The sequence below is a fragment of the Mesoplodon densirostris genome, chromosome 3, assembly GCF_025265405.1.
Source record: "Mesoplodon densirostris isolate mMesDen1 chromosome 3, mMesDen1 primary haplotype, whole genome shotgun sequence".
Lineage (NCBI taxonomy): Eukaryota > Metazoa > Chordata > Mammalia > Artiodactyla > Ziphiidae > Mesoplodon > Mesoplodon densirostris.
The window spans coordinates 111,528,344-111,545,065 of record NC_082663.1 but is presented as its reverse complement, the minus strand read 5'-3'; the positions used below and the strand labels follow the sequence as shown (position 1 = coordinate 111,545,065).

Here is a 16,722-nt window from a genome sequence, read left to right as displayed (position 1 = left end):
GGAATGGGAAGGAAGAAATAAAACTGCCTTTACCGGTTTCTGTATGTAGAAAACTTTAAGGACCTACAAACTTAACTACTAGAACTTAGAATATATCAGGGTCACAGGATATAAGATCAATGTATAAAAACCAATTGTATTTCTTTATACTAGCAATGAATAAAATAAAAATGAAATTAAGGAAACAGTGCCATTCAGAATAGCATCAAAAAGAAAAAATATTAAGTAATTTAACAATTAATTAAAATTTCATTAATTTTATAAAGTGTAAAACTTATACAGTAAGTCTCCTACATACGAACGAGTTCCATTCTGAGAGTTTGTTTGTAAGTCCAACAAAGTTAGCCTAGGTACCCAACTAACACAGTCAGCTATATTTTACTGTACTGTAATACGTTTATAATACTTTTCACACAAATAATACACAAAAAACAAAAAATAAAACATTTTTAATTTTCAGTACAGTACCTTGAAAAGTATAATAGTACAGTACCAGCTACATCACCGCTGCTTTTACGCCTACTTCCGGACATCCTGGGCTTGAAATAAAGATACTGTACTACTGTACTTTATACAGTACTATACAGTAAAGTACACAAAAGCACAACCACTTGTAGAGGATGCACACACATGACAGTGTATGCCAGGCATGTAAACTAACTTATGTGATTGGACATGCAAACCCATGTTCCCATCTTTGAAATTTCACAACTTGAAGGTTTGTACGTAGAGGACTTACTGTACAATGAAAAATGTGAAATTAAAGAAGATATAAATATATGTAGAAACAATCCATGTTCATATACTGGAAGATGAAATATTATTAAGTGCAAGTCTCCCCAAATTAATCTGTAGATTCAAAATATTCCTGGACTTCCAGTTTCCACTAGGCCATGTAAGAATCTTGGAAATTACCACTCCGTCCTAATAACAAGTAAAAAGTTGAACTGAAAAATCAGTAACCTTTCTTAGATCCATAAGGTAAGTGAGGTAGCAAGGGCAAACTGCTGTCCCCAAATTAGAATGACAGACAAATACAGAAAATCAAAATTTAAAGCAGCAATCTCTGAGGGAGCTAGTGCCAGGGTAGGGAAAATTGAACTGTAATTGGTTTTTTGTTTTGTTTTGTTTTGTTTTTGCGGTACGCGGGCCTCTCACTGTTGTGGGCTCTCCTGTTGTGGAGCACAGGCTCCGGACACGCAGGCTCAGTGGCCATGGCTCACGGGCCCAGCCGCTCCGCGGCATGTGGGATCTTCCCAGACCAGGGCACGAACCCGTGTCCCCTGCATTGGCAGGCGGATTCTCAACCATTGCGCCACCAGGGAAGCCCCAATTGAACTGTAATTGATGAACTGCTGGAAGCTCAGTATGGACTACTCTGAGAGTTAAAAAATCCAGGAAGACAGTGTCATTGAAGGGATCTCCACACTTTGAGTTTTACCTCACAGATCTCTGCCAGGTTCTCATGGTGAATAACAGAGAAAAAGCCCATGTGCTCCTGGCAGGGGGAAGGTAAAAGGAAACATTTTGAAATATGCCACAGCGTTCTTCTTAAGAATGTCTGCTGTTAGGAGAAACTATTCCAGCAGAGCCTAACAGACCTGCAGAAAGGGAATACCCAACTCATGTTGGCTCTAGCTTTTCGTATAAAGAAAGGGAAGTAACTCAGCGCTAGCCCACTCTAGTAATCCTGTCCCACCTAAAAGAAGGAAAGTAACTGAGAAACGTGTGAAGTTCACAATCCACAAGCAAAGGCTCACTAAAAGAATGAGACCTAATCATAGAACTATAAAATGCTTCCCCTTCCCTCACACCTTACTGGCATATGACTAAAGGCCTAATAACAGCAATTCTTTTTATCCAGTACATCATGTCTGACTAGCAAGAAAAAATTACAAGGACTTCTGAAGGGCAAAAAACACAGTTGGAAGAGACAGATCAAACATAAGAATCAGAATGAGATATGGTAGAAATGAATAAAAAGAATTGCACACTGTAACCAAGTGGGATTTAACTCAGGTATACAAGGCTGGTTCAACAGTCAAAAATCAATTAATCCATCATATCAATGGACTAAAGAAAAATTGCATAATCATATCAACAGTTATGGCTGAGATTTGAAAACTCTACTCTCAGTAAGTGATAGAATTGCTAGACTGAAAAATTAATAAAGATAAAAGTTAAATATTATTAACCACTTTGATCTGATACGTAATTTTTTTTAGACTTAAGAGATCATTCTCCAACATAGAGCATATTCTAGGCCATAAAACAAGTCTCAGTAAATTAAAAAGGATTTAAATCATACAGAGTTTGTCCTCTGAGTATGTTGGAGTTGAATTATAAATATCAGAGTAGAATGTGGGAATTGAAACAGTGCCTTTGCAAATGACCCATAGGTCGGGGAAGAGTTGACAACAGAAATTAGAAAATATTTTGAAATGAATGAAGATGAACATGCATCGTAATTGATGGAATTCAACTGAAGGACCTAGAGGGAAATTTATAGCACTTTTATGAGAAACGTATGGTCTCAATTCAATCATCTTAAGTTTCCAGCTTAACAATAAGAATAACAAAGTAAACTCAAAGTGAACAGAAGTAAAGTTTGAGTGGAGATCAGTGAAATAAAAAACAGAAAAACAGTAGAGGGAGATTAATGAAATGAAAAGCTAGTTCTTTGAAAAGATCAACAAAATTGTTAAACCTTGCGTTAGACTGATCTTTTAAAAAAGAAGACACAGATTATTAAAATCAGGCATTGAAGGGATATTACCATCCTACAGAAATTGAAAGTATTGTTAGGGGATTTTATGAGCCAGTGTATACCAAAAAATAGGGCAAATCTTAAAAAGATTACTGTAAATGCACTCAAAAAGAATTAGAAACTTTGAATATACTTATAAAAAATAAATAAATTAATAATTATATATATTCCCACAATGAAATGCCTAGGCCCAGATGGCTTTACTGCTTGTGTTTTCAAATATTTAATGAAGAAATAGGGGAAGAAAGAACATTTTCGATCTCTTTTATGAGTATAGTATTGTCCTGATGATGTAGTATCATAAGAAAACTGCAAATTGTTATTTCTCCTGAATATACATGCAGAAATCATTAACAAAATAACAGCAAATCAAATCCAGGAATATATTAAAAGTATTAGACATTGTGACCAAGTTGGGTTTATCCTAGGAGTGCAAGGAATTTTAACATCCATAAAACAATTAATGCAGTATTCTCCATTAGTAAAGAAAATAGGCAAAAACTACATGATCTTTTCAGTAAACAGAAAAACAGATTGATAAAACCCAAAACCCATTCATGATAAAATTTTTAAAATATTAGATATGTGGAAGGAAGCTTCCTAACCCTTGTCTAGGACATGTACAAAAAGTCTGTTGCGATGAGAATTTTATAATTTCCATTGTTTCATTTATATTCTCTGATCCATTTCTAATTTTTGTTTATGGTGTTAAGATCTTTTTTTCTGTATTGATATCTGGTTGTTTCATCACCATTTATAGAAAATAATATCTTTTCCCCCATTGAATTACCTTGGCACTTTTTTCAAAAAATCAGTTGAATTTATATATATGGGTCTGATTTTGTTTCCTCTCCTGTTTTATTTATCTATAAGTTAATCTGATGCCATACTATCTTGAGTATTCTAGCTTTATAAAAGTATATCTTGAAATATAAAATATTCCACCTTTGTTCTTGTTTTCCAGAATTGGTTTAGCTATTTTAGGTCTTTTACATTTTTATGTAAATAGAATCATCGTGTCAATTTCTCTAAGGCAACTTGTTGATTATATTGAATTTGTAGAATATTTCAATCCATAAACAGGATATATCTTATTTTATTTGGGACATCTTTAATTTTCTTGGCAATGTTTTATAGTGTTTTAGTTTTGTACAGGTCTTATGCACGTTTTGGTAAATTTATCTCAAGTTTTCTGTGTTTTTATTCTGCCTTTGATGGAATTAAAAGATTTCAGATTGTTCATTGCTAACATACAGTAAAAGGGTTAACTTTTGGATATTAAGCTTGTATCCTTCAATCTTGGTAAATTCACTTATTTCTTTCCTTTTAATACTTTATTTTGTTTCATTTTGGCCACGCCATGCTGCTTGCAGGATCTTAGTTCCCTGACCAGGGATCAACCCAGGCCACATCAGTGAAAGCACCAAGTCCTAACCACTGGACTGCCAGGGAATTCCCTAAAAACAGAATGTATAGAATTTACTTAATATACAATCATGTCATCTCCATTGCAGCTTTTCTCATGCCTTTCTTGTGTAAATTATTGTACCAGGAACTCAAATAGTTGATGAGGGAGTGTGTTTCTTTCTTTTTTTTTTAATATTTATTTATTTATTGGCTGCTTCGGGTCTTAGTTGCGGCACACGGGTTTCTCTAGTTGAGGTGCGAGGGCTCAGTGGTTGTGGCGCACAGGCTCTAGTTGTGGTGCACAAGGGAGTGTTTCTTTATATCGGTACTCTAGCTGATAAATTCAGTAGGAATATAGTATTTGTTTTTCTGTTTCTGACTTCACTTATATGACAGGCTCTAGGTCCATCCATCTCACTGCAAATAACCCAATTTCACTTCTTTTTATGGCTGAGTAATATTCCATTGTATATATGTGCCACATCTTCTTTATCCATCTGTCTGTTGATTGACACTTAGGTTGCTTCCATGTCCTGGCTATTGTAAATAGTGCTGCAGTGAACATTGTGGTACACGACTCTTTTTGAATTATGGTTTTCTCTAGGTATATGCCCAATAGTGGGATTTCTGGGTCATATGGTAGTTCTATTTTTAGTTTTTTAAGGAACCTCCATACTGTATGCTAACACATATATATGGAATAAAAAAAAATGGTTCTGAAGAACCTAGGAGCAGGACAGGAATAAAGACACAGACGTAGAGAATGGACTTGAGGACATGAGGAGGGGGAAGGGTAAGCTGGGGCAAAGTGAGAGAGTGGCATGGACATATATACACTACCAAATGTATAATAGATAGCTAGTGGGAAGCAGCTGCATAGCACAGGGAGAGCAGATCGGTGCTTTGGCCACTTAGAGAGGTGGGATAGGGAGGGTGGGAGGGGGACGCAAGAGGGAGGAGATATGGGGATATATGTATATGTATAGCTGATTCACTTTGTTGTACAGCAGAAACTAATACACCATTGTAAAACAATTATACTCCAATAAAGATGTTAAAAAAATTCAGTAGGAATAATTAGAATTATAAAATACCTTTTCCAGTAGCCCCTAATAACACTTTAGGTCTAGTCACTGATCAAAAATGGATGCGAAAACTAATAGATGGAAAATTGAGAGGAAACTTTATAATGGACATATCAAGTTGACACTGTCTGAAGCCACTCACGATTATTTATTTATTTATTTGTTTTTGACTGCGTTGGGTTTTCGTTGCTGTGCGCGGGCTTTCTCTAGTTGTGGCCAGTCCCTGTTATTCCATCTTGAATGAAAGCAAACTTTTGCAAGTTTCCTTTTCATTGTTTTATGTATTAGATGAGGTAGGAATATTTTGGGGAAAATACAAAAATAATACAGGCTACTGCTTAAGAAAAAACAGCAGTGACTTTTTTGTTATGTTCAAAAGTAAGTTCATTTGGATTTTGATTAGGATTTGGCTATAAACTAATATTTGTATGTAACCTTATACTTTGTGGAGAATTGACATTTTTATAATATTGAGTTTCTTTGTAAGTGTATGTTTTATCACTTTTTATTAAGCCCTGTTTTCAGTCCATCAATAAAATTGTGTAGTTGTTTTTTATAAATGACTTCTGTATTTCTTTATTAAGTTTATTTTTTTTTAGTTTTGCTTGTGTTATTGGAATTTTAAAATTATTTTTGTAATAATATTAATATATTTTATAATTAGCCATGGTACTTAATTTCCATTTTGTAATATTTTAGAGTGCTTTTATAATTTCTTTTATGTACACTCTGCGTATTAAGTATGTTGACCTTCTGTGTCTCTAGTATTTTTTTCATATCCCACCTTTTAAAAAATTCAGTTTGTCTTTTAAAATGAAAACATCAATTTTTTCCTTTATGAGTGCTTTCTTTTTTGATTTGCTTAGAAATCTTTCTCTCAGACAAATAACATAAAAGTACTCAAATTTTCTTTTAGTACTACTGCAGTTTTAATTTTTTCCAAAGAGCTAGCCAGTGGCTCCAACACTGATTTTTTTTTTTTTGCGGTATGCGGACCTCTCACTGCTGTGGCCTCTCCCGTTGTGGAGCACAGGCTCCGGACGCGCAGGCTCAGCGGCCGTGGCTCACGGGCCCAGCCGCCCCGCGGCATGTGGGATCTTCCCGGACCGGGGCAGGAACCCGTGTCCCCTGCATCGGCAGGCGGACTCTCAACCACTGTGCCACCAGGGAAGCCCTCCAACACTGTTTTTTAAAAATAAACCACTTCTATATCTCACTACATTTTTTAGTATATTCAAGTGTAAGTATTTTTAAAGTTTTTTTTCTATCTGTTATCTAATATCACTCTCAAAAATTTACTTTTTAAAAATATTCCATAATTGTGGCTTCACTCTTTAGTAAGTGTGGTTTTACCTGAATTCAGCACATATTAATAGATGTTCAAAATTTGAGATTAGGCAGATATCTTTTATAATCAGTTTTAGAGACTAGTTACAGGCAGAATTTTAAAAATAATTATCACACAACTGTGTATTGAGACCACATATATATCTTGGCAAGTAAAAGGAAGTTTTTGTTTTGTTTTTTAAAAAAATCTTATTAGTGTGCCTGATAAGATCAGAATTTCTTGGTTGACATATAGGTTTTTTTGGTTCATTTTTTCTATATTGATGCATTTTATTTATAACCTTTGCTAAAGAAATTATTTTTCTGTTTTTATAGTTTTGGTAAGCAGTTTGGAGGAAAAAGAGGATGTGATTGTCTTGTATTAGAGCCTTCAGAAATGATTGTGGTAAGAATTTTAAAGAATACTGAAATTGTTATTTGATATGCTTCATTTTCAACTTTAAATGTAGTAGGCTTTTAAACACTCAAGGAGGTTCCATTACTGTGACTTTTTAAATATTTTACTAAGTAGCATCAAACTATATACCAAGTTCGATACATTTTCATCCACTTTAAAGTTTTTTCTGATCCTTGAAATGGATGCAATTATATATAAAATGTTGCAAATTTAGTAATTTCTTTTACTACTTCTATCAGAAATTTTAAATAAGAGCTCTGAAAGGGGATCCTGATTTTCCTATTCAATTTAGTTAATAATCTTTGAGCATCCTTGTTCTGTACCCTGGACTTGAGGGAAAGAGGTAAAAAAAAAAGAGATACAGTTATATCCAAGTAAGAAATGGTTTAGATCTTAATAGTTTTACTTTAAGAGTGTATTTAAGGAATAATTCTTTACTTTTTCCTGAGAAAGCTAGGTAGTTGATGTAAATATAGTAAATAAGACTTTTTTTCCTTACCATTTGAAGAATCCAGAACACAGCACCCTTTTGCCTTGTTCTGAGATGACCTTACTAGAAAATAGTTAATACTGAATGGACTCTTTGTCCTACTAGCATCTCATGTAAATGATCATGTCATCTGATTTGATTTAAACTTGAGAAACGAGGTTGAATTCTTAATGAAGTCTTTTAATATGAGGGCTCAAAACTAAACCACTTTTCCATTTCATGGTGTTACAGTCAGATTGACATCTTCAGGTAGATTCTGTTTTCTCTTCCCTAAACTGGGTCATCTACGTTATCGTGAGCTTAGTGTCCTAAATTTCATATAAACCACTGGATTTTAAGCTCCTAAAAGGCAAAGATTATTTCTTGTTCTGTTTGTGTCTTCTATAGTATTGCAGAGTGCTCTCTGCATAGTAAATATTCAGTGAATGTTATTTGTTTTCAAGTTTGTTCAAGGCTTAGACTATGTATTGTTTTACATTTATTTTCTTTAAGTGTTGGTATACATGGCATATCTGTTAAGGTCTCAGAACCCTTTCCTCTAAATAAATGCATTGAGGGACATGGCAAGAAAACTGCCTCAGGCAGTACTGTTTTCTCAGTTATTTGTCAGTTGATGTATTTTATATTTCTCATACTTTATGGGAAAAAATAGTGCTTTTGCCATAGTGTTCTCATATACAGTTGACCCTTAAACAACATGAATTTGAACTGCTCAGTACACTTACATTCAGATATTTTTCAGTAGTAAATACTACAGTACTACACAGTCTGTGGTTGGTTGAATCTATGAATACAGAGGGTGGACTATAAATTATATGTGGATTAAGCTCCATCCACCTTGTACATTTTTTTTGTCTTGTTTTATTGTGGTAAAATACACTTAACATGAAATTTACCATTTTAGCCATTTTTAAGTGTACAGTTTAAGATATTAAGTTAATTACTAAATTTATTAACAATTAAATTAATCTTCCTCTTAGATTAAAGGGAGGAGTTGTACTTTTCTCGCCCCAAACCGGGAGTTAGCCTTTTCTGTTTCTAAAGCAGTATTTAGAAACCAAGATCTGGCAGCCAGCTGTTTTCATTGCTCCAGGTGCTTCATTGCTTGTAGGGCCTTTCACTGAACAGAGCTAGAAAATATATGTGTGAGTGTATGTATACACATACATACACACATATATACACCTCTGTATTTATTTCTTTGTTTCTGTGTACCTGTGTTTAAAATCTAGAGTTTATTCTGTTTTTCTCATTTTGCTTATTTGTACCTCCTTTCACTAACAGTGAGAAACTTGGTTTCCATCATCATCAAAACATTTACTTACACCTAAGACAGTTTTAAAATTACTTGCTCATAACAATGTAGAAAGCACTACTAGCTAGAGTATTAACATACACATATACACATATTTTAAGTGTACAATTTATTGATATTACAAATGTATGCCACTTAAAACCTTCCTCTGTCAAAATATGAAATACTTCCATCACCTACCTTATAAAGTAAGGAAATATTCAGAGAATTATAGGGACCTGGCAAAAGGACAGAGGAACCAGATTGAAGGGACTCCCATTGGCCAAATGCTGGGATAGTTTGAGAATCCAAATAAAAATGTATAGTGATTGATGGTACCCTACTGTATAATAAAGAATTTGTTAATTTCTAATGATATGAGTGAATGAAAAGGAAGAGTTCTTCCTGATAGTTAAATGCCAACTAGTAAGTCTAGAAGGAATGATCAAGTTAGAAAATTGTTGATGAATGCCAAAACTTGTGACTAATGTTCGTTGAGAAACAGGATACTTACGTAGTCTCATTGTATCTCCCCACAAATCATTTATGAAAGGAAAAATTACCAAATTTCTGGTGGGGAAACATGGAGGAAACCACTATAACAAGAATTATTGCTACCACCATCAATATAGGCATAAAGTGATACACTACTCCTGATATGATGCACTGAGGAGGACAGAACGTCACCTCTGAGATATATTCCTGCCAGAAATGCCTGCCTGCAGCTGATCAGTAGTAAATAGCTGACAAACCAAATGGAAGATATTCTAAAAATTGAGGTCCTATACTCTTTAAATATCCCAGTGTCAAGAAACATCACAGAAAGACTGAGGAACTGTTTCATACTAAAGGAGAAAAAAAAGAGATATAACTAAATACAATGCTTTTTATCTTGCATTAAATCTTGGAGGCAGGAGAGGGGAGTAACTATAAATGATAATGTTGGCACAGTTGGTGAAATTTGAACATGGACTGTGGTTTAGATAATACTGAATTTACTGATTTTGATTATTGTAGTGGGGTTATGTAAGACAAAATTCTTGTTCTTAGGAAATACATGTTGACATATTTTAGGGTCAAGAATCACTCTGTCTTCAATTTATACCCAAATGTTTTGGAAAAAAAAGTATGTGTATATACAAAATTTTTTAAATCACCCCAAATAATCACATCAAGTGTATATATTTATGATTGGTAATTTTAAAATTCCAAAACAGTATTTTATTGATGATCAGCATAGTTAAAAATGCTTTATGAGTTATAGGAGAAAATAATCTAAAATAATTTTAAGATTTTTGTTCCTGAAGTTTCTGAGGATTTTGTTTTTATTCCACCATATTGATGAATCTTGATTTTTTTTCACTATTATTACATCCTTTGAAATACAAAATTGTACTGAACATTTTGTAATAGCATAAATCTTTGATACTTAAGTGTATTTTTTAGGTGAAATTATTTAGAATTCATAAAAATGCTTGGTCCAAGTATACATGTTTATAAGTAATGTTTACTATTTTGATAAGTTCTATCAAATACTTTTATTACGTATGTATTTCTACAAATTTGAGTAACCGCTGGTGATTGGGAACACCTGTTTCTAAACACCTTGCTCATCACCTGATAGGTTAGTCATCTTAATCTGACACATTATAATGAAATCTCGTTTTAAGTTACCTGTGCATGTTCTCATATGCTTTATGGAGGGTTTATATTTCTTATTATTATCCGTGTCTCTTGCCCATTTTTCTACTTGGATTATTCCTTATTTGTTCATGAGAGCTTTTTATTACTAGGTAAATGAACCCTTTTGTTATAAAAGCTGTATATCATTTTTTAACTTTAGTCTGAAGTAAATTTTATGTCAGTTATAATTTTTTTAAATCTGTTGAGTTTTTTTCCTCTTACAACTTTTTGAAGTCATGCTTATTAGAAAGACCTTCCCATGACAAGATTATTGAACTTTTAAAATCTGTATTGCTTTATAGAATTTGATTAGTTCATTGTTTTAATTAAACTTTTAAATCTTTCTTCTTCTGGGTAGCTGAAGACAGTGGTAACCACTTAACTACCTGTCTCCCAATATTTCCTCTAGAAACAGTGTAGAACTACAAGAAGGGTATAAGAAATCTATACACAAACCATGCTCACTGCATAACTTGAAGACAGAGGATACTCAAACTTGAAAATAATTGTAAATAAAAAGAGAGAAATCACCATTTCCCAGCATGTTATTTCTCACAGTCCATCTCTACTCCCAACCCTCATCAAGGGTTTGTGATGAGCAAAGGCCAACCAAGCAGATCTGTAGAAAACACAGAAAATGGAAGCTAGCAAATGGACCTAGGGTTGACCTGTACTGACCTGTACTGTTGGAAAGACTAATTCCATGCTAAGTTTAAAATTAAATATGTGTGGGGCTTCCCTGGTGGAGCAGTGGTTGAGAGTCCGCTTGCCGATGCAGGGGACACGGGTTTGTGCCCCGGTCCAGGAAGATCCCACAAGCCGCGGAGCGGCTGGGCCCGTGAGCCATGGCTGCTGAGCCTGTGCGTCCAGAGCCTGTGCTCCACAACGGGAGAGGCCACAGCAGTGAGAGGCCTGCGTACCGCAAAATAAATAAATAAATAAATAAATAAAATAAAATAAATATGTGTGTGTACGTATGCATATGATAGATCAGAACAGAGACTACAGTGAAGTATTTTAATATTATGAATAATTTTCAGAGTAGTCATCTAAATGTGTAGCTTCAGGGTTAATATAAAAGGTAAAAAGGAAACAAGCTCTCTTTGGCATTTAAGTGGTGAAGAAGCAGCACATGGGTAAGTTTTAGGTGCCTAAAAGCCAAAGTGAACACAAAATCAAAGTCTTAAAACCTCTCCTTCCACTAGCAAAACAAAAAGAAAAAAGTATCTTAAAACATGTGGACTTCAAAGTATTTGGCAAAAAAGGTGCTGTTAAACTAGGAGTTTTGTAAGAAATCGTAATACCACAAAAAGGTAAAAAGGGGAACTTGAGAAATCCATAGGTATTATAAAAATAAAAGAAAATGAAAATTATGAGAAAAAAATTCCTCCCCACCCCAGAAAAACCATCATGCAGATGAAGAGTGTGGCCACACTCCAGAGTTAAATACATTCAATCAACCAGTTGAGGACACTGAAAAACAAAAACAACAAATATGTAGAATCAGTAATTTAAAAACCAGGAAAAGAAAATCCCCCCCCCAAAAAAAGGAGTAAAAAGAATATGAACTTAGTAAAGGAATGGAAAACAAAGAAAAAAAACATTTTAGTAATAAATAAATTATAAGGTCCCTGGGGGGGAATAGAGTCAAATGAAAATTTAATAAGGTGCATTGAAGAAAAGCAGGAAAAGAACCAAGTGAATGAAAATGACACAAGAATGAAGTAAAAGTGTCAGAATTACTGTGTTACATACTTGAAAGTCGCTAAGAGAACAGATCTTAAACCATCTCACTGCAAAAATGGTAACTGTGACGTGATGGAGATGTTAGCTAAAGCTATGGTGGTAATCATCTTGTAATACGTAAATGTATCAACACTGTTGTATACCTTAAGCTTATACATTGTTCTGTGCAGTCTTAAAGTTGGAAAAAGTGTCAGAGAAAATAGTGGAAATTAAAGACAGGCAATGGAGGGATAACATTCATAATTTTAGAGTCCCAAGAAAGAAAAATCAGTGAAAAAGAACTAATATTTAAAGCTATGTGCAAAGAAAATTCTCCAGAAATTGAAAAAGATTCACATCTATACATTGAAAGGGTCCACTGGATACTGGGGAAAGATAAAAAATCCTTATGCTTCCAAGCAAAAACATTACATAACTTCTAAAGGCAAAAGAACTGCACTGGTTCAGACATTTTAAATTTCACTGAGGCAGCCAAAACAAGGCAACAGTGGAGCAGCATTTAAAAAAAAAAAACTCCAAGAAAAAGTATGAACCAAAGTTTTTATATTCAGCCACATTCTGTTAGATATCAAGGTCGAGGAAAAACAGCTTTCAGTATGTAAGTTTTAGGGAATTAGGTACTCTTGAGCTGTTTTTTAAGGAATCTCCTGGAGGTTATTTTATCCAGTTGAGAGATAACTGGGAATACCTCAGCAAAAGAAGTGAAGACGAGCATTTAAAATACATGGATGTACTGCTAAGACTAAAACAAAGGTAGGGATGTGAGGGGAAGACTACTGGACATACGTTATATGTTGTGACAAAGTAGAAATAATACAAATAAAAAAGGAAAAGGGAGAGTGAAATAGGAAAAAATAATCTTACTGATCCTTGTCTGTTGCATAAACAAAATGGAAGAGAGTTAAAATACCAATAAAAACTGCTAAATTAGATAATATCCAGTCTAACATTTGATTTTACTATATTTAAAAGCTAACAGTTTACTAGTTATTTCATGGATGTTGGCAGAAGACATGAGACCAAAACATGTCTTGGGTCAGAGACAGAGAGTTCCATTACTCATGGTATAGTGAGCAGCATAATAATTAGCATATTTCTGTAGGTTCCCCTTGTTCCCTAGGTCTTGTGTAGGTTATGCTGGATGGCCCAGGTGGATGCCTCACATATAGTAGGTTTGCACTGCAACTAAGAAACACTGAGCTTGATGAATAAATATGGTGCTTTTATAGTAAGCGGGCTTTTTCTTTTTCCAGTAGGAAACATTACTTCATCCTTCAAGATTGCTTGCTACAAACACAACTCTGAGAAATGGCCCACATAATGAGTGGTTAGGATTTTCATTCTTGGCAAACCCAGCAAAATGTGTAGAAACACAAGAGGCCCAATGAAGATTCTTTGCCAACACATAGTAGAAGGGTAATAATAAGACAGGTGGACAGTAACAGGTATTGGCAAGGGTGTATAGAAATCAGTCTTCATACATTGCTGGTAGAAATGTAAAATGGTGAAACCACTTTGCAGAATAGTTTGACAACTCCTCAAACAGTTAAAAATAGAATTATCACTGACCCATCAAGTATATACCCAAGAGAATTGAAAACATTTGTTCACATAAAATCTTGAACACTAGTGTTCATAGCATTATTTATAATATCTAAAAAAGTGGAAAAAACCAAATATTCATCACCTTGATAAGTGAATAGACAAAATGTTATATGTGCACATGATGCAATATTATTCTGTGGTAAAAAGGAATCAAATATCAATACATGCTACAACATGGATGAACCTTGGAAACATTATTCTAAGTAAAAGAAGCCAGACAGCAAAGCCATATATTGTATGATCCTGTTCATATGAAATATTCAGAACAGGTAAATCCATAGAGAGAAAAAGTAGTTGCTAATGGGTGGGTATGAGGTTCCTTTTTGGGATGTTGAAAATGTTGTGGAATAGATAATGGTAATGACTGTATAACTTCGTGAGTATATCAAAAATCACTGAATTGGATACTTTAAAAGGGTGAACTTTATGGTATGTGAATTATATCTCAATTTTTAAAAATTGTATGAGAAAAAGGAAAAGAATACAAGGGCAAAGGGCATTTAAACGGTTTAAGTACAGAAGTAATCACTAAAACAAAAATACAGGTCTTCCTAAGTACCACAAAATTTTTTTTTAATTAAAAAACAAAGAATACATGTTTCTTAGAGAAATAAGTATAGTAAAATACACATAATTATAAAATGTTATCACAGAATTGAGACTGAAAATATTAGTCATACCAGTAAATGTGAATGTGCTTTATCCACCTATTATTAGGAAAAGATTCTCAATTTGGCTCACAAAAGGAGACCCAACAACTATATACTGTTTATAAGAGACACTTCTGTGATTCCTGAATCAAATGATTCAGTGGACAATGGTATACTAAACAAGTGAAAATAAAAAGGGGGCAGATACAGTAATCTTAATACCAAAGTAGAATTCAATCCAAAAAGCATTAACTGTACATAGAAGGGAGCATATTTTTGGATGCTAAAACTCACAATTTACAGTAAAGATACAACACATGAATTTCTATGCAGCACATTACACAGAAACCCTCTGTATAAAGCAAAAATTATAGGAGATTCAGTGAGACAGAAATATGCTACAAAATAGAATATAATTCTCTGTTCTTAGTATAAAATAGATCAGGTAGACAAAAAATGAGATAGAAGACCTAAACAGAATAAACACTAAGGTGGATTTTATGAATATATGTTGTATTCTACAGCATTATACTATACCATCTCAGGTGTCCAATGCACATTCACAAAAATTGATCATATGTTCACCAAAAAAAAAAAATCAGTGATTTCCATAAAGTAGATATACTGAAAACACTTTCTGATTATATGCAATGAAACTTTACTAATAACAAAAAATATATAGGCTACACCTTAAAAATTTTAAACCTATCAAACAACTTTGTCAAAGGGTAAGTAAATACATACTGAAATTACAGAATTTGCAAAATAACAATAGTGAAAATATACTACATATCAGAATTTATGGAATACATCTAAAAGTGGTCAGAAACTAAAGAGAATAAAAAGCAGACAATACGAACAAACTCACAGGAGATCCCAATATATCAGAGATAACATATACACATTTCAGTAGAAGATTGGAGACTATAAAATGAAAGAATTATTCCCAAATTCTACAACTAGAAACATCTATAACTGAAAATAAAATCTCAGATAGATTAAACAAGGTAAAACTTATCTGAATAGAGACTTAGGGAATTGAATGATAAGCGGGAAGAAAATAGAGTGGCCTCTTTGAACAACACTGGTTTGAACTCGGCAGGTCTTACACACAGGTTTTTTTGTTTGTTTTTTTAAATATTTATTTACTTATTTGGCTGCACCAGGTCCCAGTTGCAGTATGTGGGACCTTTAGTTGCAGTATGTGGGATTTGTAGTTGCAGCATGCGAACTCTTAGTTGTGGCATGTGGGATCTAGTTCCCTGACCAGGGATTGAACCCAGGCCCTCTGCATTCAGAGCACGGAGTCTTAGCCACTGGACCACCAGGGAAGTCCCACATTCGGGTTTTTTAAAAATACGTACTACAGTACTACACGATCCACAGTTGATTGAATCTGCAGATGTGGAACTATGGATACAGAGGGCCAACTGTAAAGTTATACACACATTTTAAACTGCATGGAGGGTCAAGCACCCCTAACCCCCACATTGTTGAAGGGTCAACTGTAGACAGATCCAAGGAAAAATCAAATATGATGGAGGGTAGGAGACAGGGAATAGAGTGAAGAGGTCTTTTCTTACTTCTTCAAATTTTATTTTTTTTTCTGGGCTGATTTCTTTTTTTATTGAAGTATAGTTGATTTATAATTATGGCTGTATGGCAAAGTGACTCAGTTATACATATATGCATTCTTTTTCATACTCTTTTTCCGTTATGGCTTATCACAAGATATTGAATATAGTTCCCTGCACTGTACAGTAGGACCTTGTTGTTTATCCATTCTATATATACCCGTTTACATCTGCTAATCCCAAACTCCCAATCCATCCCTCTCCCACCACCTCCCCCTTGGCAACCACCAGTCTGTTCTCTACGTCTGCGATTCTGTTTCTATGTCATAGATAAGTTCATTTGTGTCATAATTTAGATTCCACATATAAATGATATCATATAGTAGTATTTGTCTTTCTCTTTCTGACTTACTTCACTTAGTATGATAATCTCTGTTTGCATCCATGTTGCTGCAAATCGCATTATTTTGTTCTTTTTTATGGCCGAGTAGTATTCCATTGTATATGCATACTACATCTTCTTTATCCATTCATCTGTCAGTGGACATTTAGGTTGCTTTCATGTCTTGGCTATTGTGAATAGTGCTGCTATGAACACAGGGATGTATGTGTCTTTTTGAATTATAGTTTTGTCTGGATAGATACCCAGGAGTGGGATTGCTGGATCATATGGTAAT

At 34.0% G+C, this 16,722-nt stretch overlaps 1 protein-coding gene across 5 annotated transcripts in view; it reads left to right on the top strand.

The window, feature by feature from the left end:
• RAPGEF6 (Rap guanine nucleotide exchange factor 6) overlaps positions 1-16,722 on the top strand; it is a 228,136-nt gene that overhangs the window by 51,224 nt on the left and 160,190 nt on the right. For all 5 annotated transcript variants that reach the window (XM_060093317.1, XM_060093318.1, XM_060093316.1 and 2 more), the window contains one exon: positions 6,922-6,991. In XM_060093317.1, coding sequence (XP_059949300.1) covers positions 6,922-6,991 — 70 coding nt within the window. The remainder of the gene's footprint in view (positions 1-6,921; positions 6,992-16,722) is intronic.